Raw genomic sequence first — 27028 nt, 5'->3', positions numbered from 1 at the left:
TTAACATTTATTATTAAACAAAAAGGGGTCAATACTTAAAATTGTGGAAGCTATTTAAATCATTCTCATTTTTCCTTTAGCGCAGGTGGATAAAAGCAGTTGTTGGGATAAGTTCCGGTAAAGCAATGATAATTGTTGCACAATTTATTCGAACTAATTGGTTTCTCTGTGGCATCTTGATTGTGATTTGTTTTGCAAGCATTGCGCCAAGTATTGGAGCTAGAGGAGGTCGTAAATCTATTTACAATTCAAAACAGTTAATTTCCAGCAATATAACGAAATAACACGTTGTATTTGGCCACGGCATAGACACATGCCAACATGGCCAGGGACAGTCTCTGATTTGACATGTAAACAAATTAAACCTGTTACGTAATGAATTATCACCTTTGTCTCCCATGCTAAATTACAATTAAAATTATTATAAAACATGTTAGGTCAGCGTAAGTCGATCCCACCTATCCAATAAAATGCCATGTTCTTTTTCAGTTTATTTAAGACACAATTTACGCAGGTGTTTAGCGGAAATGATGTTATTTATGTCTCTGTGTTTAAATATTAATTTTCATGGATAATAAGTTACACAATACTCAATATCCCAGGTGCTTGGGTTGCACAATATAAATATATGTGTGATACTCATCATATTAATATTTCAACATCCATGAAAATACCCAAATACCAGCGCAATATCTAAAAAAAAAATTCCAAAATTAATTGAAAAGCATGATCAAAATGAAGAGATATTGTTACATGCATGACTCTATAATTATGATTTTTATATTTGTAAAGGAATCCTGAGACCAGAAATAACAGTCAAGTTTTTCGCTGTAGCCATCATATTTTTTAACAGTGGAATTTCACTTCGAAGTGAGGTATATATAGATACATTTTCCAAGTCAATTTAATTTTCAACATCTAAAGTCTTATTTATAAGGAGAGTTATATCTTTCATCTAATTACACATCACCTTTACATATTTACAATTATCAGATGTAGTTATATTAATCATTATATTTCAAACAACAATTAAAAACGGTTGCTTAGAAATATGATATTAATGCACAGTCATGACAGTCCCTGTCAAGATGTACAGAGCTATACCCTTTATTTGCAGTATAGTCATCTGTACAGACAAGCTAGTAACTATATATAATGTACATGTACTGCATTAATTATTAAGTTCATTTCTGTTGTAGGATCTAAGGAGAGCTCTGGTGCAGTTCAAAGTGCACTTCTTTATACAAGGATGGACATTCATTGTCTTTCCCTCACTGATATATCTTCTTGTATCATTGATGAATGATGGGCCATTTGACAAACTCCTCCTACAAGGGTAAATATATATTACAAAGAAAATCAACTAAGAGGTATCATACACGCATTGTGTACTATTGTCATCTGCATTCATTTTTTTAAGACAGCTGGTAAACAGGTATTTAGGATCTACATGAGGGGGGGGGGGGGGGGTCAAAACACTGAATTCTATGCATTTTCTCATTCACCGTAATCTTATTCTATCTATTAACAGATATTTCAAGTAACCACACATGCATATATAGTTTTAATTAGCAGTGTGCAATGGTACATGCATTGACAATGAAAAATGAAAGCATCCATATATAAGTCTGGAATGATGTTTTTGTGAATCTTTCATATTATGTCATGAACAGCCTTTTCAATAGAGAGAGGTTGGGCAATAGCAGTGGTGGGTTTGTGTCACTGAACTCTGGTTGACTTTTCAGACTGTTGGTATTGGGATGCATGCCTCCTCCAGTGTCATCAGCCGTCATATTAACAAAAACAGTGTCTGGGAATGAGGTAAAAAGGATAGTTGTTCTCTTAAATTTGCTTTGTCATTTAAGTGATAATTGATAAAGGTACGGTGAAATTGAAATAAGATCAATTTAAAGACCTACGTGTAAAAATGAACAAATACATGCAGTTGCTTATGGCAACACCCATTATAACCTCAAATCTACAGTACAGTACAGAAAGGTAATTGTAATGTTCTATCATGAACCTCCTCACATATCTATTTTAGGCTGCAGCAATATTTAACTCTGCTGTGGGAAGCTTTTTGGTGAGTATTGTAGGGAAAATTAAAAATGGTAGAAACAAGTTAAAGAATCAAATTTATAAGAATACGAACATAAATACACATGTACACTTCATTATTTTATGAATTTGTAGAAACAAACAATAAAATTTACTCTTACTGACAAATGATCATGCCACATACAGCTTTTCCGAAATCATTTATAAATCCAAAGACTACTGTAAACGTTATATTTTGCATGTACAATATTTGGCAGAAAATTATATTTCAACAAGTCAGCATGGATTTGATTTGGAGTATTTCTAAATGTGTCTATTTTGATACTTATAGGAATGGCATATAGCGATGTATTTATTTAGCAGAAGCGGCTTTCTGCGAAAAATGCTAAAACAAATACACAGCCAAATGTAATACGTTTACAGTATATTTGTCATGATTTTACTCTTACTTATGACTTTATGTATAACTAATTTATTATACATGTAAATTGTGCCAGTTTGGTGTCTAAATCCCAGTACATTATGATTTAAGCAGTTTCCTTTTACATGTATTCACATTTAAATACATGTATTATTTTGTAGGGAATATTCATCACACCATCCTTGATATTGTTGATTGTAAGTAATCTAATTTTATATAACAAGTAGTTCACTGACAAAGGATGGGTATTTGACTTGTCTAAATACTGTGAAAAAAAACATGATCATTCATATAAGTTTAAAGCTGTGCAATGTTTCTTTGCAATTATTTGTACATAAGCACACATACCTAAACAGTTTCCCCAAGGCCAGTGAGTATTACCGTAATTGGGTTGACAAAGCATCATAGATCATATATTAAATTACCATTTAACAGCCGAGATGTTATAATAATAAAAAATACATTCTCTAAATTAATAATAGTTAATAATAATTAATACTAGACCTATTTTTGTCTCCAACAAAAAGGAAGGGCTTTTCGACAGCCCTTAAAACCCCTTAATTAAATTTATCATATTTTCTCTCAGAATCTGTATATTAAAAATTAGGAAAATATCATGAGCATATACCCACACGTTAACATTTAAGAAATTAAATGCCCAAAGAAAGACAACTTCAGAATTTTTTATCCAACTATATCGTTTGTTTCCTGAAATAAAAGTTCTAAAAATTCATATATAAGAAAGTACTCATTTAAGATTCAAGAGTTTTGGTATGCCAAAAGCTCTAATGCTAATCATTCATTGAGCAAAGCGAGATAACTCTTGAATTTTAATTTTTTGGAATGTGATAAAGTTATCATTTTCAGACCCTTAAAACCCCTATAAGGAGTCAAATAGTGCCCCCTCGGACCATTTTTTTTAAATTGTACTCTTTATTCCAAACTATAAACCGAAAAGATTTTGAAAATCGGATAAACAATAAAAAAGTTACAGCTAAAGGGCCGTTTTTGATATTGACCCCTTTAGATCCCTTATCTTTTAGAACTTTTTTCCCAGGACCTTTTCCGGTCTGCACATTAGGTCCCTTATTGCAAATACAAAATATAAAAATATTTGCTTGAAAACTGTTTGAGAAAACGTTACATGCGTGAATTCAATTTAACATAGAAACTCCCATAGACAATTTTCATCGGCTCATAAAACCGGAAGTACTCAATACTATTCAATGAAACTTTGAATATATCTTAATTACATCCATATAAACAATATATATCCGTCTAAGAACATTCCTGAGCTTTTCTGAGTTTTTTATTTTTTCATCCCCCCTTTTCTCAAGTTTGAGACCTAAAATCTCAAAACTGATAAGAGATAGAAACTCGCCGGCGCTTCATTTTTTAAACAACTCGATATGGTTGATCTAACTCTAAAATTACAACGAATTTCCTTTAAAAATAAAAACAATATATTGATTCATTTAATTTCTACTATTTTGCTTGTGTAAACCGGAAGTACCGTAACCAGAAATCCAAAACCTTACATACTGGTGACATTTAAAAATGCTATAAGACTATTGTATAGTTATTTCTAAAATCCTTTTCGTTTTCAAAAAATCGCTGACGGAAAATCTGTCGAGAAAAAGAATAATAATAATAACTAGAGCAAAGCTCGTTGCAAAGCAACGAGTGGGTCTTCCGTTAATGTCGGAAGTAAAGCTGGAAGTTCCTGTAAGAAGCAATGCTCTTAAACCAATAACAAGGGTAACGATAATAAAAATATGAAAAAAAATCGAATTATTCCTGGTACGACATAACAAAATCCGAATGATTTTAAGTACGAATTAACAAAAACCTTCCTGTTTTCAAGAACGATTTAACCAAAAAATCCGAATGTGTTCAAGTACGACTTAACAATTATTTTTGGTACGAGTTAATTTTACTTTGAACATAACGCTATTTTGTTAACCAAGAACGTGGAATCAAAATTTCCGGAAAACTCAATTTTTAAATCCCAATATTATTGTAATGCATCGTCCGATTTTAAAACGGATTTTAGTTTAAAATTAAGCATAAAAAAACTTCGTTGTTGCTTTATGATTAATATCAAATTATTGGTGAGAAAAGAGTTATTATAAAAAGACTTAATAGCCTTTCAATCCCCTAATTTGAGGGGTCAGCCCCTTTTTCTTGGTATCAAATAAAAGGTCTCGCTAATTTAAACATATTTTGTTCTACAAGTGTTCTCAAATTGTAAAACTTTATCGAGATATCTAAACAACTGTGTTTTAGGGGCTGATCTTTTAACCCCTTATCGGGGCCACTAACAACAACATTTTTGGTATCATTTTGTTAAGAACATTATTTTGAACAACTTTTGTTCTACAGTGCTATTCAAAATATTTCTCCTTTTTCTGATATTAATGATCAAATTTTTCAACTTCTGGCCCCTTGAAACCCCAAATTACGTAACATATGACTAAGGTATTGTACTGTATAGATAAACAGCTGTACAATGAGCATTTTTGCTTCTATAATTAATAACAAAATATTGTTCAGTAAAGATTTATTGTAAGAATACTTTAGAGCCATCTTGGCCCCTAATTTGAGGGGCCAGCCTCTTTTTCTTGATATCAAATTAAAGGTCTTGCAAATATAAACATATTTTGTTCAACAAGTGTTTAGGAATTGTTAACCTTTCTCAAGATATCTGTATAAATATGTTTTAGGGGCCGACCCTTAAACTCCATTCCGGGGCCACCAACAACAAAATTTTAGTATTTGTATTGTTGAGAACATTATTTTAAACAACTTTTGTTCTACAGTGCTATTCAAAATATTTCTCCTTTTTCTGATATTAATGATCAAATTTTTCAACTTCTGGCCCCTTGAAACCCCCAATTACGTAACATATGACTAAGGTATTGTACTGAATAGATAAACAGCTGTACAGTGAACATTTTTGCTTCTATAATTAATAACAAAATATTGTTCAGTAAAAAGTTATTGTAAGAATACTTTAGAGCCATCTTGGCCCCTAATTTGAGGGGCCAGCCCCTTTTTCCTAATATCAAATTAAAGGTCTTGCAAAATTAAACAACTTTTGCAGTATATGTTTTAACAAAATATTTATACATCAAAAGATATCATAGAAAATGTGCGAAAATTTCGTGAAAAAATTTGGTGCTAATTTTCAGGTTCAGGCGAGCTTTGAGGCCTTCAGCAATTTTCACAATTGGAAGCATGGGGGTACATCTACATACATTCATCTACAATCCCTGAAAATTTCAAGCTTCTATCTTGATTAGTTTTGGAGAAGATGCGTGGACAAAATGACCCTTAAAAATTTACAAAATCGTCAATATCTGAAAGCGGAAGTGACGTCATCATTTGAAAATTTAATAATATGTAGCACCGATCATGCTTTATCAGTCCTGAAAATTTTGTGCATATCGATTGTGCAGTTTTTGAGAAATAGCGCTCCAAAAAAGTCAGAAAAAGAAAAAAAAGAATAACTAGAGCAAAGCTCGTTGCAAAGCAACGAGTAGGGTCTTCCGTTAATGTCGGAAGTAAAGCTGGAAGTTCCTGTAAGAAGCAGAGCTCTTAAACCAATAACAAGAGTAACTTAAATATAAAAATCGAATTATTCCTGGTACGACTTAACAAAATACGAATGATTTTTAGTACGACTTAACAAACACCTTTCCGATTTCAAGAACGACTTAACAAAAAAAATCCGAATGTGTTGAAGTACGACATAACAATTATTGTTGGTACGAGTTAATTTTACTTTAAACATAACGCTATTTTTTAAACCAAGGACGCGGAATCAAAATTTCCGGAAAAAAAATAATTTTTAAACCCCGATATCTCTGTAATGCATCGTCCGATTTTAAAACGGGTTTCGGTTTTAAATTAAGCTTAATAAAAGCTTCTTTGCTGCTTGATGATTATTATCAAATTATTGGTCAGAAAAGAGTTATTATGAAAAGACTTAGTAGCCCTTCTGGCCCCTAATTTGAGGGGTCAGCCCCTTTTTCTTGATATCAAATAAAAGGTCTCGCTAATATAAACATATTTTGTTCTACAAGTGTTCATGAATTGTAAACCGTTCTCGAGATATCTGTACAAATGCATTTTAGGGGCCGACCCTTTAACCCCTTACCGGGGCCACTTACAACAAAATTTTTGGTATCATATTGTTAAGAACATTATTTTGAAGAACTTTTGTTCTACATTGCTTTTTAAAATAGTTCTCCTTTTTCAGATATTAATGGTCAAAGTTTTGAACTTCTGGCCCCTTGACACCCCTAATTACGTAATATATGACTTAAGTATGGCACTGTATAGATAAACAGCTGTACAATGAACATTTTTGCTTCTATAATTGATAACAAATTATTGTTCACTAAAAAGTTATTGCAAATAGACTTTAGAGCCCTCTTGGCCCCTAATTTGAGGGGCCAGCCCCTTTTTCTTGATATCAAATAAAAGCCCGTGCAAATTGAAACAGCTTTTACATTACATGTTTTAACAAAATATTTATACGTCAAAAGATATCACGGAAAATGTGCGAAAATTTTGTGAAAAAAATATGGTGCTAATTTTCAGGTTCAGGCGAGCTTCAAGGCCTTGCGCATTTTTCGCAATTGGAAGCATGGAGGGAAATCTACAGACATTCATCTACAATCCCTGCAAATTTCAAGCTTTTATCATGATTAGTTTCAGAGGAGATGCGTGGACAAAATGACCCTTAAAAATTTACAATATCGTCCATATCTGAAACCGGAAGTGACGTAATCATTTGAAATTTTAATAATCAGTAGCGACATTGATGCTTTATAACTCCTAAAAATTTGGTGTAAATCGGTTGAATAGTTTCTGAGAAATAACGCTCCAAAAAAGTCAGAAAAAGAAAAAAAAGTATAACTAGACACGATCTCGTTGCGAGCAACGAGGAGGTCTTCCGTCCGATTTTTAGAATAAGGAATGACCTTACTCTTGATCTTCGTCAACGAAACTTATCCGGTAAAGGAGGCGGAATCTATGAGTGTAATGGGTGAAAGACTATCTATCCCTTTGGTGTCCCTTATTTGAAGGATCAGCTCATTTTCATTCATTTTAATTAAAAGGTATTTTTGTGTACCGCTAATAAGTGTTTAGAAATTGGTTACCGTTTTTTAGATATCTGGGAAAAATCGTTCTGATATCCGGTCCTAAAACTCTTTCTAGGGTCCAGATAACAAACAAAATATGGTTGTACATTGTTAAGCACATTATTTTGAGCATCTTTTGTTAAATACTGCTTTCCGGAATTTTCCTCTATATAGAGATATTGAAGATCAAAGTGTTGAACTTCTGGCCCCTTAAAATCCCTAATTACATAACATAGGAGTAAATGATTACCATGTATAGGTAAATAACCTTAGAATGAACATAATTGGCTCTACAACGTATCACAAAATATTTCACGGTAAACAGTTATCATTAAAAGACTTTAGAGCCCCCTCAGCCCCTTATTTGAAGGGCCAGCCCCATTTTCTTGATTTCATAAGAATGTTCTTGTCAATTAAAACACATTTTGTTCAACAAGTGTTTACAGATTTTGTACCGTTCTCGAGATATCTTGAGAGGGTCGTTTCAGGGGCCGACCCTGCAACTCCTTTTAGGGACATCATAACAAAGAAATTATGGTTGCAGATTGTTAAGCTCAATGTTTTGAGCATCTTTTGCTCAATATTGCTTTTCAAAATTTTCCTCAATTTGAGATATTAAGCATCAAATTTTTGGACTTCTGGCCCCTTAAATCCCCTAATTATGTAACATAGGAGTAAATGATTGCCATGTGTAGGTGAATAACGTTAGAATGAACATAATTGCTTCTATAACGTATCACAAAATATTTCACGGTAAAAAGTTATCATTAAAAGACTTTAGAGCCCCCTCAGCCCCTTATTTGAAGGGCCAGCCCCTTTTTCATGATTTCAAATAAAAGCTCTAATCAATTCAAACACATTTTGTTCAACAAGTGTTTACAAATTTTGTACCGTTCTCGAGATATCTTGAGAGGGTCGTTTTAGGGGCCGACCCTGCAACTCCTTTTAGGGACTGCATAACAAAGAAATTATGGTTGCAAATTGTTAAGCTCAATATTTTGAGCATCTTTTGTTCTATATTGCTTTTCAAAATTTTCCTCCATTTTGAGATATTGAGCATCAAATTTTTGGACTTCTTGCCCCTTAAAATCCCTAATTACGTAACATAGGAGTAAATTATTGCCATGTATAAGTGGATAACGTTATAATGAACACAACTGCTTCTATAACGTATCACAAAATATTTCACATTGAAAAGTTATCATTTAAAGACTTTAGAGCCCCCTCAGCCCCTTATTTGAAGGGATAGGCCCTTTTTCCTGATCTCACATAAAAGCTTTTGGCTTTATAAAGATTTTTTGTTCTACATGTTATAACAAAATATTATCGAGGAAAAAGATATTGAAAGAAAACCACGAAAAATCAAGACGCTTTTTTAACTGTAATTTTCGAGCTCGGGCGAGCTTCGGCGCTTTTGGTCACAGGAAAATATATATACCACATGTCAGATCTACAACCTTTTGTCTACAATCCCTGAAATTTTGAACTCAATATCTCAAAGCGTTTAGGAGTTTACCCCTGGACAAGCCGACCCTCTGAAAATCGTCAAATTGTAAATAACTCAAAACCGGAAGTGACGTCATCATTAAAAAAAATTTCCAATAAGGTTCAGATCATTAGCTATCAGACCTGAAAGTTTCATGTAAATCGGTCGAGTAGTTTTAGAGAAATCGCGTACACAAAATTGGTTGGAAAAAAAAAGAAAAATAATAATAATAGGGAAAAAGAAACCGAACGAAAACAATAAGGTCTTCCGTTGGAAAACGGAAGACCTTAATAATAAAGAAAAAGAAACCGTAGAATAACAAAAGGGTTTTCCGTTGAAAACGGAAAACCCTAATAAAGAAAAAGAAACCGTAGAATAACAAGAGGGTCTTCCGTTGGAAACGGAAGACCCTAACTAGACCTATTTTTGTCTCCAACAAAAAGGAAGGGCTTTTCGACAGCCCTTAAAACCCCTTAATTAAATTTATCGTATTTTCTCTCATAGAATCTGTATATTAAAAATTAGTAAAATATCATGAGCATATACCCACACGTTAACATTTAAGAAATTAAATGCCCAAAGAAAGACAACTTCAGAATTTTTTATCCAACTATATCGTTTGTTTCCTGAAATAAAAGTTCTAAAAATTCATATATAAGAAAGTACTCATTTAAGATTCAAGAGATTTGGTATGCCAAAAGGTCTAATGCTAATCATTCATTGAGCAAAGCGAGATAACTCTTGAAATTTAATTTTTTTGAAATGTGATAAAATTATCATTTTCAGGCCTTTAAAACCCCTAAAAGGAGTCAAAAAGTGGCCCATTGGACCATGATTTTTAAATTTAACTCTTTATTCTAAACTTATAACTGAAAAGAGTTTGAAAATTGGATAAGTAATAAAAAAATTATAGCTAAAGAGCTGTTTTTAATACTGACCCCTTCAGGTCCCTTATTTTTTGGAATTTTTTTCCTCAGACCTTTTCTAGTCTGCGCATTTAGTCCCTCGTAACAAGTACAAAATATAAAAATATTTGCTTAAAAACTGTTTGAGAAAACGTTACATGCGTTAATTCAATTTAACATAGAAACTCCCTTAGACAATTTTCATCGGTCCATAAAAACGGAAGTACTCGATACCATCCAATGAAACTTTGAATATATCTTAATTACGTTTATTTAAACAATATCTATCCTAATCATTTATTGAGCAAAGAGAGATAACTCTTGAAATTGAATTGTGATAAAGTTATCAGTTTCAGACCCGTAAAACCCCTATAAGGAGTCAAAAAGTGCCCCCTTGGACCATATTTTTTAAATTGTACTCTTTATTCTGAACTATAAACAGAAAAGATTTTGAAAATCGGATAAACAAGGAAAAAGTTATAGCTAAAGGACCGTTTTTTATATTGACCAATTCAGATCCCTTATTTTTTAGAATTTTTTTCCCAGGACCTTTTCAGGTCTTCGCATTAGGTCCCTAATTGCAAATACAAAATATAAAAATATTTTCTTGAAAACTGTTTGAGAAAACGTTACATGCGTGAATTTAATTTAACATAGAAACTCCCATAGACAATTTTCATCGGCTCATAAAACCGGAAGTACTCAATACTATTCAATGAAACTTGGAATATATCTTAATTACATGTATTTGAACAATATCTATCCGTCTTAGGACATTCCTAAGCTTTTCTGAGTTTTTTATTTTTTCATCCCCCCTTTTCTCAAGTTTGAGGCCTAAAATCTCAAAACTGATAAGAGATAGAAACTCGCCGCCGCTTTACTTTTTAAACAACTCGACATGGTTGATCTAACTCTAAAATTACAACGAATTTCCTTTAAAAATAAAAACAATATATTGATTCATTTAATTTCTACTATTTTGCTTGTGTGAACCGGAAGTACCGGAACCGGAAGTCCAAAACCTTACATACTGGTGACATTTAAAAATGCTATAAGACTATTCCATAGTTATTTCTGAAATCCTTTCCGTTTTCAAAAAATCGCTGACGGAAATTCTGTCGAGAAAAAGAAAAATAATAACTAGACCTATTTTTGTCTCCAACAAAAAGGAAGGGCTTTTCGACAGCCCTTAAAACCCATTATTTAAATTTATCATATTTTCTCTCAGAATCTGTATATTCAAAATTAGGAAAATATCATGAGCATATACCCACACGTTAAAATTTAAGAAATTAAATGCCCTAAGAAAGACAACTTCAGAATTTTTTATCCAACTGTATCGTTTATTTCCTGAAATAAAAGTTCTAAAAATTCATATATAAGAAAGTACTCATTTAAGATTCAAGAGTTTTGTTATGCCGAAAGCTTTAATGCTAACCAGTCATTGAGCAAAGCGAGATAACTCTTGAATTTTAATTTTTTTGAAATGTGATAAGAACACTGTGCCGGATAATTATGCCAGTGCCAAGGTGGCATTTTTGCACCCGCTTAAGCTGCATATATCGAAAAATTCAAATATGCCACATGATAGACCATTGCTTCAGGAGTCTAAAACAACCTTTGTTATCAGTGTATCTCACCTGTCAGGTAAGATATTTACCTTTCAAAAATAAATTCCTATAGGAAAATAATTTTTCCCATAGGAAAATCAATATTCCTATAGGTAATTTGAAATTTCCTATCGGAATACAAGAACTTCCTATAGGAATTTCAATTCCGATAGGATTTGATAAAATCCGATAGGAAAACTTAATATCCTATAGGAAAACTACATGTCTGAATCAAATTCCTACAGGAATTACCATTCTCCAATAGGAAATATAATTCCTACAGGACTTTTAAAAAATCCTATAGGATTGTCAATATTTCCTGTAGGAGAGTCAATTCTCCTATGGGAGTTATCAATTTCCGATGGGATATTGATTTTTAAAGGTAAATATCTCACCTGTCAGGTGAAACACACTAAAAACAAAAGTGGTTATATACTCTCTAGACAATGGTCTATCATTTGGTATACTTGGATTTTTTCGAAACTGCATCTTAAGCGGGTGCAAAAATGCCACCTTGGCACTGGCATAATTATCCGGCACAGTGTTTAAAGTTATCATTTTTAGGCCCTTAAAACCCCTATAAAGAGTCAAAAAGTGGCCCTTTGGACCATGATTTTTAAATTGTACTCTTTATTCTAAACTAATAACTCAAAAGAGTTTGAATATCGGATGAGTAATAAAAAAGTTATAGCTAAAGGGCTGTTTTTAATACTGACCCCTGCAGGTCCCTTATTTTTCGGAATTTTTTTCCTCAGAACTTTTCCGGTCTGCACATTTAGTCCCTCATTACAAGGACAAAATATAAAAATATTTGCTTATAAACTATTAGAGAAAACGTTACATGCGTGAATTCAATTTAACATAGAAACTCCCATAGACAATTTTCATCGGCTCATAAAACCGGAAGTACTCAATACTATTCAACGAAACTTGGAATATATCTTAATTACGTCTATTTAAACAATATCTATCCTAATCATTTATTGAGCAAAGCGAGATAACTCTTAAAATTGAATTGTGATGAAGTTATCATTTTCAGACCCATAAAACCCCTACAAGGAGTCAAAAAGTCCCCCCTCGGACCATATTTTTTATATTTTACTCTTTATTTTGAACTATAAACCGAAAAGATTTTGAAAATCAGATAAACAATAAAAAAGTTACAGCTAAAAAGCCGTTTTCAATATTGACCACTTCAGGTCCCTTATTTTTCGGAATTTTTTTCCCAGGACCTTTTCCGGTCTGCGCATTAGGTCCCTTATTGCAAATACATAATATAAAAATATTTGCTTGAAAACTGTTTGAGAAAACGTTACATGCGTGAATTCAATTTAACATAGAAACTCCCTTAGACAATTTTCATCGGCTCATAAAACCGGAAGTATTCAATACTATTCAATGAAACTTGGAATATATCTTAATTACCTCTATTTGAACAATATATATCCGTCTTAGAACATTCCTAAGCTTTTCTGAGTTTTTTATTTTTTCATCCCCCCTTTTCTCAAGTTGGAGGCCTAAAATCTCAAAACTGATAAGAGATAGAAACTCGCCGCCGCTTTACTTTTTAAACAACTCGACATGGTTGATCTAACTGTAAAATTACAACGAATTTCCTTTAAAAATAAAAACAATATATTAATTCATTTAATTTCTAGTATTTTGCTTGTGTAAACCGGAAGTACCGGAACCGGAAATCCAAAACCTTACATACTGGTGACATTTAAAAATGCTATAAGACTATTGCATAGTTATTTCTAAAATCCTTTCCGTTTTCAAAAAATCGCTGACGGAAAATCTGTCGAGAAAAAGAAAAATAATAATAACTAGACCTATTTTTGTCTCCAACAAAAAGGAAGGGCTTTTCGACAGCCCTTAAAACCCCTTAATTAAATTTATCATATTTTCTCTCAGAATCTGTATATTAAAAATTAGGAAAATATCATGAGCATAAACCCACACGTTAGCATTTCAGAAATTAAATGCCCAAAGAAAGACAACTTCAGAATTTTTTATCCAACTATATCGTTTGTTTCCTGAAATAAAAGTTCTAAAAATTCATATATAAGAAAGTACTCATTTAAGATTCGAGAGTTTTGGTATGCCAAAAGCTCTAATGCTAATCATTCATTGAGCAAAGCGAGATAACTCTTGAATTTTAATTTTTTGGAATGTGATAAAGTTATCATTTTCAGACCCTTAAAACCCCTATAAGGAGTCAAAAAGTGCCCCCTCGGACCATATTTTTTAAATTGTACTCTTTATTCCAAACTATAAACCGAAAAGATTTTGAAAATCGGATAAACAATAAAAAAGTTACAGCTAAAGGGCCGTTTTTGATATTGACCCCTTTAGATCCCTTATCTTTTAGAACTTTTTTCCCAGGACCTTTTCCGGTCTGTGCATTAGGTCCCTTATTGCAAATACAAAATATCAAAATATTTGCTTGAAAACTGTTTGAGAAAACGTTACATGCGTGAATTCAATTTAACATAGAAACTCCCATAGACAATTTTCATCGGCTCATAAAACCGGAAGTACTCAAAACTATTCAATGAAACTTGGAATATACCTTAATTACATCTATTTGAACAATATCTATCCGTCTTAGAACATTTCTAAGCTTTTCTGAGTTTTTTATTTTTTCATCCCCTCTTTTCTCAAGTTTGAGGCCTAAAATCTCAAAAATGATAAGAGATAGAAACTCGCCGCCGCTTTACTTTTTAAACAACTCGACATGGTTGATCTAACTCTAAAATTACAACGAATTTCCTTTAAAAATAAAAACAATATATTGATTCATTTAATTTCTACTATTTTGCTTGTGTAAACCGGAAGTACCGGAACCGGAAGTTCAAAACCTTACATACTGGTGACATTTAAAAATGCTATAAGACTATCGTATAGTTATTTCTGAAATCCTTTCCGTTTTAAAAAAATCGATGACGTAAATTCTGTCGAGAAAAAGAATAATAATAATAATAATAATAATAATAATAAAACATCAGAATAACAATAGGTCTTTTCGACCGAAAGTCGAAAAGCCCTAATAAAACAGAACAAAAACAATAGGTCTTTTCGACCGAAAGTCGAAAAGCCCTAATAACTAGAACTTTTTTTTGTCTTCAACAAAAAGTAAGGGCTTTTCGACAGCCCTAGTTTCCTTTTTTTTATTTAAAGTGTCAAAAAAAAATACATCTCTAATCTATTTCCAAATTTTCTGAACACCGTGGTATAACCAGTTGCTTAAATAAGAATTCATTTCAAGAAATCATTTCAAAGTAAGTATTCATTCCTTGGACGCAAAACTTGGTATGCGGAGAGTATTTGTGCTCTACATTCTTAGAGCAAAGCGAGATAACTCTTCCAAAAAAAAATTTTGAAATTTAAACAAGTTATGATCTTTAGGCCCTTCAAACCCCTATAAGGAGTCAAAAAGTGGCCCCTCGGACCATAAATTTTAAATTGTACTCTTTAATCTGAACTATTAACCGAAAAGATTTTGAAAATCGGATGAAAAATAAAAAAGATACAGCTAAAGGGCTGTTTTCAATTTTGACCCCTCTAGATCCCTTATTTTTCAAAATTTTAATCCCAAAACCTTTTCCGGTCTCCGTATTTGGTCCTTCATTATAAAAATTAATTATGAAAATAATTACTTGAAAACTCTTTGAGAAAACGTGGCACGCGTGAATTCAGTTTAACATTAAAACACCCATAGACGATTTTTAATCAACTTATAAAACCGGGAGTTCTCAATGGTTTCAAACGAAGCTTTAAATATATGATAATTATGACAGTTTTAACATTTCCCATTCCTCATTTAACAAATTTGGTGGTTATTTCAATTTTTACTTTTTTCATCCCCCCTTTTTTCATAGTTTGAAGTCTAATATCTCGAAAACAGCAAGAGATAGAAAAAAGTTGTTGCTTACAATTTTGTATATCAAACTATGAAGTATCTAAATCCAAAATTTCATAGTTTATAATAAAAAAAATAAAATAGATACAAAGGTCCTTTTAATATTTTGTTTTTTACATGTGTAAACCGGAAGTATATAGACCGGAAGTCCAAAAAGGGACATACGGGAGAACTAAACAATTGCTAAAAGAATCTAATATTAAATTTTTATTTTTCGGTTCCGTTTTCAAAAAATCCATGACGAAACTTTGTCGAGAAGAATAATAATAATAAAACAGAACGAAAACAATAGGTCTTTTCGACCGAAAGTCGAAAAGCCCTAATAAAACAGAACAAAAACAATAGGTCTTTTCGACCGAAAGTCGAAAAGCCCTAACTAGACCTATTTTTGTCTCCAACAAAAAGGAAGGGCTTTTCGACAGCCCTTAAAACCCCTTAATTAAATTTATCGTATTTTCTCTCATTGAATCTGTATATAAAAAATTAGGAAGATATCATGAGCATATACCCACACGTTAACATTTAAGAAATTAAATGCCCAAAGAAAGACAACTTCAGAATTTTTTATCCAACTATATCGTTTGTTTCCTGAAATAAAAGTTCTAAAAATTCATATATAAGAAAGTACTCATTTAAGATTCAAGAGATTTGGTATGCCAAAAGCTCTAATGCTAATCATTCATTGAGCAAAGCGAGATAACTCTTGAAATTTAATTTTTTTGAAATGTGATAAAGTTGTCATTTTCAGGCCCTTAAAACCCCTATAAGGAGTCAAAAAGTACCCCCTCGGACCATATTTTTTAAATTGTACTCTTTATTGTGAACTATAAACCGAAAAGATTTTGAAAATCAGATAAACAATAAAAAAGTTACAGCTAAAGGACCGTTTTTAATATTGACCCCTTCAGATCCCTTATTTTTTCGAATTTTTTTCCCAGAACCTTTTCCGATCTGCGCATTAGGTCCTTTATTGCAAATACAAAATATAAAAATATTTGCTTAAAAACTGTTTGAGAAAACGTTACATGCGTGAATTCAATTTAACATAGAAACTCCCATAGACAATTTTCATCGGCTCATAAAACCGGAAGTACTCAATACTATTCAATGAAACTTGGAATATATCTTAATTACATCTATCTAAACAATATATATCCGTCTTAGAACATACCTAAGCTTTTCTGAGTTTTTTATTTTTTCATCCCCCCTTTTCTCAAGTTTGAGGCCTAAAATCTCAAAACTGATAAGAGATAGAAACTCGCCGCCGCTTTACTTTTTAAACAACTCGACATGGTTGATCTAACTCTAAAATTACAACGAATTTCCTTTAAAAATAAAAACAATATATTGATTCATTTAATTTCTACTATTTTGCTTGTGTGAACCGGAAGTACCGGAACCGGAAGTCCAAAACCTTACATACTGGTGACATTTAAAAATGCTATAAGACTATTGTATAGTTATTTCTGAAATCCTTTCCGTTTTCAAAAAATCGCTGACGGAAATTCTGTCGAGAAAAAGAATAATAATAACTAGACCTATTTTTGTCTCCAACAAAAAGGAAAGGCTTTTCGACAGCCCTTAAAACCCCTTATTCAAATTTATCATATTTTCTCTCAGAATCTGTATATTAAAAATTAGGAAAGTATCATGAGCATAGACCCACACCTTAACATTTAAGAAATTAAATGCCCAAAGAAAGACAACTTCAGAATTTTTTATCCAGCTATATCGTTTGTTACCTGAAATAAAAGTTCTAAAAATTCATATATAAGAAAGTACTCATTTAAGATTCAAGAGTTTTGGTATGCCAAAAGCTCTAATGCTAATCATTCATTGAGCAAAGCGAGATAACTCTTGAATTTTAATTTTTTTTAAATGTGATAAAGTTATCATTTTCAGGCCCTTAAAACCCCTATAAGGAGTCAAAAGGTGGCCCTTTGGACCATGATTTTTAAATTGTACTCTTTATTCTAAACTAATATCTGAAAAGAGTTTGAAAATCGGATGAGTAATAAAAAAGTTATAACTAAAGGGCTGTTTTTAATACTGACCCCTTCAAGTCCCTTATTTTTCGGATTTTTTTTCCTTATACCTTTTCAGGTCTGCGCATTTAGTACCTCATTACAAGTACAAAATATAAAAATATTCGCTTAAAAACTGTTTGAGAAAACGTTACATGCGTGAATTCAATTTAACATAGAAACTCCCATAGACAATTTTCATCGGCTCATAAAACCGGAAGTACTCGACACTATTCAACGAAACTTGGAATATATCTTAATTACGTCTATTAACACAATATCTATCCTAATCATTTATTGAGCAAATAGAGACAACTCTTGAAATTGATTTGTGATAAAGTTATCATTTTCAGACCCTTAAAACCCCTATAAGGAGTCAAAAAGTGCCCCCTCGGACCATATTTTTTAAATTGTACTCTTTATTCTGAACTATAAACCGAAAAGATTTTGAAAATCGGATAAACAATAAAAAAGTTACAGCTAAAGAGCTGTTTTTAATACTGACCCCTTCAGATCCTTTATTTTTCGGAATTTTTTTCCCAAGACCTTTTCCGGTCTGCGCATTAGGTCCCTTATTGCAAATACAAAATATAAAAATATTTGCTTGAAAACTGTTTGAGAAAACGTTACATGCGTGAATTTAATTTAACATAGAAACTCCCATAGACAATTTTCATCGGCTCATAAAACCGGAAGTACTCAATACTTTTCAATGAAACTTGGAATATATCTTAATTACATCTATTTAAACAATATATATCCGTCTTACAACATTCCTGAGCTTTTCTGAGTTTTTTATTTTTTCATCCCCCCTTTTCTCAAGTTTGAGGCCTGAAATCTCAAAACTGATAAGTGATAGAAACTTGCCGCCGGTTTACTTTTTAAACAACTCGACATGGTTGATCTAACTCTAAAATTACAACGAATTTCCTTTAAAAATAAAAACAATATATTGATTCATTTCATTTCTACTATTTTGCTGGTGTGAACCGGAAGTACCGGAACCGGAAATCCAAAACCTGACATACTGGTGACATATAAAAATGCTATAAGACTATTGCATAGTTATTTCTGAAATCCTTTCCGTTTTCAAAAAATCGCTGACGGAAAATCTGTCGAGAAAAAGAAAAATAATAATAACTAGAACTTTTTTTGTCTTCAACAAAAAGTAAGGGCTTTTCGACAGCCCCAGTTTCCCTTTTTTATTTAAAGTGTCAAAAAAAATATCTCTAGTCTATTTCCAAATTTTCTAAACGCCTCGGTATAACCAGTTGCTTAAATGGGAATTTATGAGTACTGCAGTGTGAAAAGAAAGATAACTCCAGAATTTAACAAGTAGCTACACCTGTAATTTTCAGAAGAATATTTTCAAAAAATCATTCCAAAGTAAGTATTCATTCCTTGGACGCAAAACTTGGTATGCTAAGAGTATATGTGCTCCTCATTCTTAGAGCAAAGCGAGATAACTCTTCCAAGAAATAATTTTGAAATTTAAACAAGTTGTGATCTTTAGGCCCTTCAAACCCCCATAAGGAGTCAAAAACTGGCCCCTCGGACCATAATTTTTAAATTGTTCTCTTTATTCTGAACTATTAACCTAAAGGAGTTTGAAAATCGGATGAATAATAAAAAAGATACAGCTAAAGGGCTGTTTTTAATACTGACCCCTACAGATCCCATATTTTTCAAAAGTTCTTTTCCAGGACCTTTTCCGGTCTGCGCATTAGGTCCCTTATTTTAAATACTAAATATGAAAATATTTGCTTGAAAACTGTTTGAAAAAACGTTACACGCGTGAATTCAATTTAACATAGAAACTCCCATAGACAATTTTCATCGGCTCATAAAACCGGAAGTACTCAATACTATTCAATGAAACTTGGAATATATCTTAATTACATCTATTTAAACAATATGTATCCGTCTTAGAATATTCCTAAGCTTTTCTGAGTTTTTTATTTTTTCATCCCCCCTTTTCTCAAGTTTGAGGCCTAAAATCTCAAAACTGATAAGAGATAGAAACTCGCCGCCGGTTTACTTTTTAAACAACTCGACATGGTTGATCTAACTGTAAAATTACAACGAATTTCCTTTAAAAATAAAAACAATATATTGATTCATTTAATTTCTACTATTTTGCTTGTGTAAACCGTAAGTACCGGAACCGGAAATCCAAAACCTTACATGCTGGTGACATTTAAAAATGCTATAAGACTATTGTATACTTATTTCTGAAGTCCTTTCCGTTTTCAAAAAATCGATGACGGAAAATCTGTCGAGAAAAAGAATAATAATAATAATAATAATAAAACATCAGAATAACAATAGGTCTTTTGGACCGAAAGTCGAAAAGCCCTAATAACTAGACACTTGTTGCAAAAGCAACAAAAAGGTCTTCCGTTTTGATAAACATGTATCAATTTAACTGTAAGACATTGCTTCTCTCACACATAAAAAAAAAGTGGATATGATAATTATTGTGAATGATATATCCAGACGTTACTTACATGTAAAACAACGAGAATGAAAAAGAAATCAATTTTTGAAGTACTTTCTGGGACGACCGGAAGTAGCGCCAAACTAAACAAAAATGTTCACCATTTGTACAATCATAAGTCAATCTTTCCTTAAGGTTTGGTTGTTTACGTCTCTGCCAAATCTTAGATCTCTTTGAAACAATAGTTTTGTCTCGGGACCGGAAACGGACGAACGGAAGTAATTAAAAAAAAACAAAAGCTGGTATTTCTCTCACATTTGCTTAGCGTACATCACTGTTTATCAGGCTAGATAAAACACCCAAGAAAGTCAGTTAAACTTGTTAAAAACATGATTTGTTTGTATTATCATCTATCATCCATGAACAGTGCTTTGATCACTTATAGTTTCTGAGAACTCGTTTGTACAAAATGTGTTTCAAAAAAGCTACCTGAGATATTTGAGATATCTCACCGGAAGTAGAATTTTTTAGTTGATATAACATTGCATTGATAACCTATGTATAGATTTATACTTATTTATCTATTCAATGGCAAAAGAATTAAATGCGTAAAAGTAGTTTTTTTTCAAGTGAATCCGGTGACGACCGGAAGTTACGCCGAACAAAACAGAATAGTGTAAACACATGTACATACATAGGTCTATCACCCCAAAAAGTGTCATTGTTCAAGACGTCACCGTTTATGAGATCTCGTCGAAATAAGGTTTTTTGTCTCGGGACAGGAAACGGACAAACGGAAGTGCTCAATGTAAATTGTATTTAATATTTCTTGTATACTTGCCTTTTGTACATTTTTCTTAATCTATCTTACTCAAAATATCGAAGAAAACAGTTAAACTGATGAACAGGTCGATTTGTTTGAACTTGTCCTGTGTGGACCGGAAGTGACGGAAGACAAAATAAAACCGGTTAAACACATCTTCAATCAAATATCTATCATCCAGAAAAGTTTCGTGTCTTGATCACATAAAGTTTCTAAGATCTCGCGGGTACAAAATGTGTTTTAAAAAAGCTGCCTGAGATAATTGAGATATCTCACCGGAAGTAGAATTTTTTTGCTGATTTGACATCGCGTAGATAACATTTGCATAGATTTATACTTATATATTTATTCTATGGAAAAGAAATTAAAAACGTAAAAATAATATTTTTTGAAGTACTTCCGGTGACGACCGGAAGTTACGACGAACAAAACAAAACAGTTTAAACACATCTACAGCTATAGGTATATCATCCCAAAAAATTTTGGATGTTCAAGTCTTTACCATTTTCGAGTTCTCGAGGTGACAAGCTTTTCGTTGCGGGACAGGAAACGGACAAACGGAAATGAGTTAAGAAAAAACACAAATCACAAACTTCTAGATCTTTTTCATTTCAGTCATCACTAAAAATTTTAGGAAAATCTATCCAGACATCTCTGAGATATTCACGATACAAAAAGGGGAAAAAAATAATAATAATAATAATAAGAAAGAAAGAAAGAAAAAACCTAACAATCACTATAAGGTCTTCCGTTGGAAACGGAAGACCTTAATAACTAGACCTATTTTTGTCTCCAACAAAAAGGAAGGGCTTTTCGACAGCCCTTAAAACCCATTATTTAAAATTATCATATTTTCTCTCAGAATCTGTATATTCAAAATTAGGAAAATATCATGAGCATATACCCACACGTTAAAATTTAAGAAATTAAATGCCCAAAGAAAGACAACTTCAGAATTTTTTTATCCAACTGTATCGTTTGTTTCCTGAAATAAAAGTTCTAAAAATTCATATATAAGAAAGTACTCATTTAAGATTCAAGAGTTTTGTTATGCCAAAAGCTTTAATGCTAACCAGTCATTGAGCAAAGCGAGATAACTCTTGAATTTTAATTTTTTTGAAATGTGATAAAGTTATCATTTTTAGGCCCTTAAAACCCCTATAAAGAGTCAAAAAGTGATCCTTTGGACCATGATTTTTAAATTGTACTCTTTATTCTAAACTAATAACTCAAAAGAGTTTGAATATTGGATGAGTAATAAAAAAGTTATAGCTAAAGGGCTGTTTTTAATACTGACCCCTGTAGGTCCCTTATTTTTCGGATTTTTTTTCCTCACAACTTTTCCGGTCTGCACATTTGGTCCCTCATTACAAGGACAAAATATAAAAATATTTGCTTAAAAACTATTAGAGAAAACGTTACATTCGTGAATTCAATTAAACATAGAAACTCCCATAGACAATTTTCATCGGCTCATAAAACCGGAAGTACTCAATACTATTCAATGAATCTTGGAATATATCTTAATTACGTCTATTTAAACAATATCTATCCTAATCATTTATTGAGCAAAGCGAGATAACTCTTAAAATTGAATTGTGATGAAGTTATCATTTTCAGACCCTTAAAACCCCTACAAGGAGTCAAAAAGTGCCCCCTCGGACCATATTTTTTATATTTTACTCTTTATTCTGAACTATAAACCGAACAGATTTTGAAAATCAGATAAACAATAAAAAAGTTACAGCTAAAGAGCCGTTTTCAATATTGACCCCTTCAGGTCCTTTATTTTTCGGAATTTTTTTCCCAGGACCTTTTCCAGTCTGCGCATTAGGTCCCTAATTGCAAATACAAAATATAAAAATATTTGCTTGAAAACTGTTTGAGAAAACGTTACATGCGTGAATTCAATTTAACATAGAAACTCCCATAGACAATTTTCATCGGCTCATAAAACCGGAAGTATTCAATACTTTTCAATGAAACTTGGAATATATCTTAATTACCTCTATTTGAACAATATATATCCGTCTTAGAACATTCCTAAGCTTTTCTGAGTTTTTTATTTTTTCATCCCCCCTTTTCTCAAGTTGGAGGCCTAAAATCTCAAAACTGATAAGAGATAGAAACTCGCCGCCGGTTTACTTTTTAAACAACTCGACATGGTTGATCTAACTCTAAAATTACAACGAATTTCCTTTAAAAATAAAAACAATATATTAATTCATTTAATTTCTAGTATTTTGCTTGTGTAAACCGGAAGTACCGGAACCGGAAATCCAAAACCTTACATACTGGTGACATTCAAAAATGCTATAAGACTATTGCATAGTTATTTCTGAAATCCTTTCAGTTTTCAAAAAATCGCTGACGGAAAATCTGTCGAGAAAAAGAAAAATAATAATAATAAAACAGAACAAAAACAATAGGTCTTTTCGACCGAAAGTCGAAAAGCCCTAATAATAAAACATCAGAATAACAATAGGTCTTTTCGACCGAAAGTCGAAAAGCCCTAATAATAAAACATCAGAATAACAATAGGTCTTTTCGACCGAAAGTCGAAAAGCCCTAAATAGTTAATGCAATACCTGACATTGTATAAAATTGATCTATGTAGGTCGGGTCAGCGGTGGATGTCCCGGTGACCTCCATCTTCCTACAGCTGTCCCTGACCGTGGTTCTACCCCTCTGTCTGGGTCAGGCCATTAGGAGACGACACAGAATGTGGCTAGAGAGAAACCCTATTCCATTTGGGACCATAGGCAGGTATCAAGATTACTACGATAAAATATAGAATTTTGCATTTCAATAACTTGTTTTACCTCATATGGATATGGCTTTAATTCAATACATGTTGTTTTTTTTAGCATCACTGCATGCTTTAATTAATGCACATAATTGCAAAACTGAAGAAAATTGTGCACGTCATACCCATTTACTATTAGAAAACACAATATCAATACATGTATTCCTTTGTGTGCAATGTCATTGATGTGCTGCAATATACATACCGTGGATTCCTAATTAAATGCAATTGATTAATTGCTAGAAATACTTACTGCAGATTTAACATCTTGGCACAGTTGCGATCTACATGATATCTTAACAAAAGTTAAATGCGCTTCTTTTTTTTTTTTTGAAATCGCCGAGTTTAGTACTTTGGGAAAACAAGTCAATATTAAAAGGGGAATAACTCAATTTTAGTGTATATGAATCTTGCAATAGAAATAAATAAAAAAAAATAAAAATATCTGCCTGTCTCATTACACATATTACAGTATTTAAAGAAAAAAATCTTGAGAAAAATACGTTATTCTGCCTACAGTCCAGGGTAAATCCCCCCCCCAGTCAAATTTTAAATTTGCCTTCATTGGGTGTAGACCACTGTTATTTCTCTCTAGTCTCTTTGAGTAAATTTTGTCAAGGCAAAATGAATCAAATACAAGACTTAGGTATACTGTTTCATTAAAAAATAGCTATTTAAAGGTTAAGACTCTTTTCTGTGTATAAGGGTGAAGAATGAATGAGATGAATATATTTCAGTGCCATTCTGTTACTGATCATCTACACAACGTTCTGTGATACCTTCCTACAGACCGACACACACCTGGACTTTCTCAGCTTGATCTCCATTGTCTTCCTGAGTGAGTACCTGAAACTTGTTCCTCCAACAATAAAATATAAGCACCAAAATCTGATGCAATTTTATAAGTATATACAGCAGTAAGGCAGTTTTAATTTGACTCGGTTGTTTGATTTAATTTAAGATTGCATTCAAATGATTTACCGGCATGGGTTTTTTTTTTTTACCAAAATGCATGTTTTTTTAGTTTTTTTTTGAAAATATCCGTAAGAGAAAGTAACAGTATTAATCTTTGATAAATATGTTCCAGTTGTCATTCTGCAGTGTGCATTACTGGGATTGATTTTCTTCATCACAACACAGCCCTGGCTGGACTTTCATCCAACAGATACCACCGCCATGATGTTCTGCAGCTCTCATAAATCACTAACTCTAGGTAAAATAATGTTATTATTTACAGACATAGACATTTGTCAACATTTATGCATCAATTTTTATAAATTGTTCCCCCCTCAATATGGCAAGTTTGACAGTTTTCAATTAATGTTTCTGAACTTCGATCATCTTTTGTGAATGAAATGTTACAACAGCCTACCCATTGAAATTGAATTGAAATTAATTTTTTCATCCCTATTTGATATACATGTACTGTTAATATATGGTTAATCAGCATACGCATTAGCATTAGTTTAAAATATTAATTTGATAAAAAAAAATTTATACAGTAGGTATTGGAGTCATATGATCACATGTATAATTTTTGACAGGCATACCCATTATAAAGATTGTGTTCAGTGGTGACCCAGGTCTCTCTGTTATAACTGTCCCTCTGCTGGTGTACCACCCCACACAGATCCTGCTGGGAGGGATCATGGTCCCCCTACTGAAGGAGTGGATGTACTCTGTGGGTAGAAATAGGTATGGTTGATATTTCCAAAATATTTCCAATTTCATGTAGATGTACAGTACCCGCAACGTTATTTTTTACAAGATAAATGATAGGATAGGATTCACGCACGATGGGATAGCATTAACGCACGATAGAACAGTATACACGCACGAAAGGATAGGATTAACGCACGATAGAACAGTATACACGCACGATATGATAGGATTGATATACGATAGGAAAGGATAAACGATGTTCATGATAAACGTATGATTGCTTTAAACGATATTTACGAACAAAATGATAATGGCAGAATTTGAGAGAGAAAACGTACAAATAAAGATTTACGTGGAATTTCTTTTTAGTAACAATTGCCGAGTTGTTAATCATCGCTGCATCATTTATATTGTATAAAAATTACCAATTATTTTTTTTCAACTAGAATTATGAGCTTTAATGATCAATAAATTGTTTGTTTTGTAAAAATTGTTTTCATTACCGAACACGCTTGCCGATCGCCGCGAATATTTCAGCCCGAGATTAAATCACTCGGAAAATAGCGGGTTTAATTATATAAATCCAACTCTTGTATAAAGTAAATATAAAATTTATCATAAGTACATTTCTTTCTTTATAAGAAAATGATGCATTAAAAACGAATTATTACAGTCAAGTTAAATAAATATTTACGCAGATACACATTCTGCGTACAATGTGTTAACATTGTTTTCATCACGACACACTCTAGCTGATTACCGATTTCAGCCAGAAATCAAATATCACACGGAAAATAACGGGTTCACAATACTACTCGGGTTTTAATTAAATATAAATTATATCATAAATAGTTTTTTTTCTGTAAAATAAGATGCATCAAAATTAAATTCCATAAAAGTTAATGTTTACGCAGTTATACACTCTGCGTACGATTTAATAAATTCGATATACATGTAAATATGTTACCTTGTTCCTTAGAACTTCGTTTTTCATTTTCAATGTTAACAGATATGATTTACATTTAATATTGGTTAATTTTGATCTAAAAAAAATTAAAAATTAGTATCCTTACGGAATGTTGGATAGGATTTTACAATTCTTGTTCGATAAATATTCGTATACGGCGCACCGAACAAGTTGCAACTTAGTAATAAATTTACTTGCTTATGAAAAGGCACAAAACGATTAACACGATAGGATAAACGGAAGAATTGTTGAAATTAATCGATAAACCTGATAGGATTAACGCACGATAGGATAGCATTAATGCACGATAGAACAGTATACACGCACGATAGGATAGAATTAACGCACGATAGAACAATATACACGCACGATACGATAGGATTGATACACGATACGATAGGATAGGATTGTAAATAATAACGTTGCGGGTACTGTATGAAGCCTCAAAAAGACTCTAATTCACAAGAGTTTTTGTTTATAAGTAGAGCTAGCTATTAAAGTGTTTGTCTACTCTCATTCATTAAATAAATCGGGTTTTTTTTTTCAGGTATACTATGGCCAAGCACGTGTAGGATAAAAAACCCAAGGGAGAGCTGTGCTTTTCCTGCAGTACTAAGACATTTTTCTTTTACCTCAATCTGCAATAAATATACACTGTTATTTATTTTGCTATCAAATATTTCTTACAGTTGTTGAATATTTGTTATATTTATAATAAAATACAAGCAAGCTACAGTAAAATTTGTATTTATTTTGC

General features: G+C 32.1%; 1 protein-coding gene across 2 annotated transcripts; it reads left to right on the top strand.

The window, feature by feature from the left end:
- Nucleotides 1–73: 73 nt before the first annotated feature.
- On the top strand, nucleotides 74–27028 carry LOC128191772 (sodium/bile acid cotransporter 7-like). Of its 2 annotated transcripts, XM_052864055.1 has the most exons (11): nucleotides 75–228; nucleotides 793–875; nucleotides 1200–1336; nucleotides 1746–1821; nucleotides 2045–2083; nucleotides 2641–2676; nucleotides 23454–23602; nucleotides 24380–24480; nucleotides 24730–24855; nucleotides 25187–25337; nucleotides 26819–27028. In XM_052864055.1, exons 1-11 carry the CDS (start codon nucleotides 126–128, stop codon nucleotides 26841–26843), a joined length of 1026 nt encoding a protein of 341 aa, XP_052720015.1. In that variant the 5' UTR covers nucleotides 75–125; the 3' UTR covers nucleotides 26844–27028. The 2 variants fall into 2 exon arrangements, with proteins under 2 accessions (XP_052720016.1, XP_052720015.1); XM_052864056.1 differs by lacking the exon at nucleotides 26819–27028 and having other exon boundaries at nucleotides 74–228; nucleotides 24744–24855; nucleotides 25187–25326.

Source organism: Crassostrea angulata, chromosome 7 (genome assembly GCF_025612915.1).
Source record: "Crassostrea angulata isolate pt1a10 chromosome 7, ASM2561291v2, whole genome shotgun sequence".
NCBI classification, from domain to species: Eukaryota; Metazoa; Mollusca; class Bivalvia; order Ostreida; family Ostreidae; genus Magallana; species Magallana angulata.
Note: the sequence above shows the minus strand (reverse complement) of the source record. Positions and strands in the feature narration are given on the sequence as shown.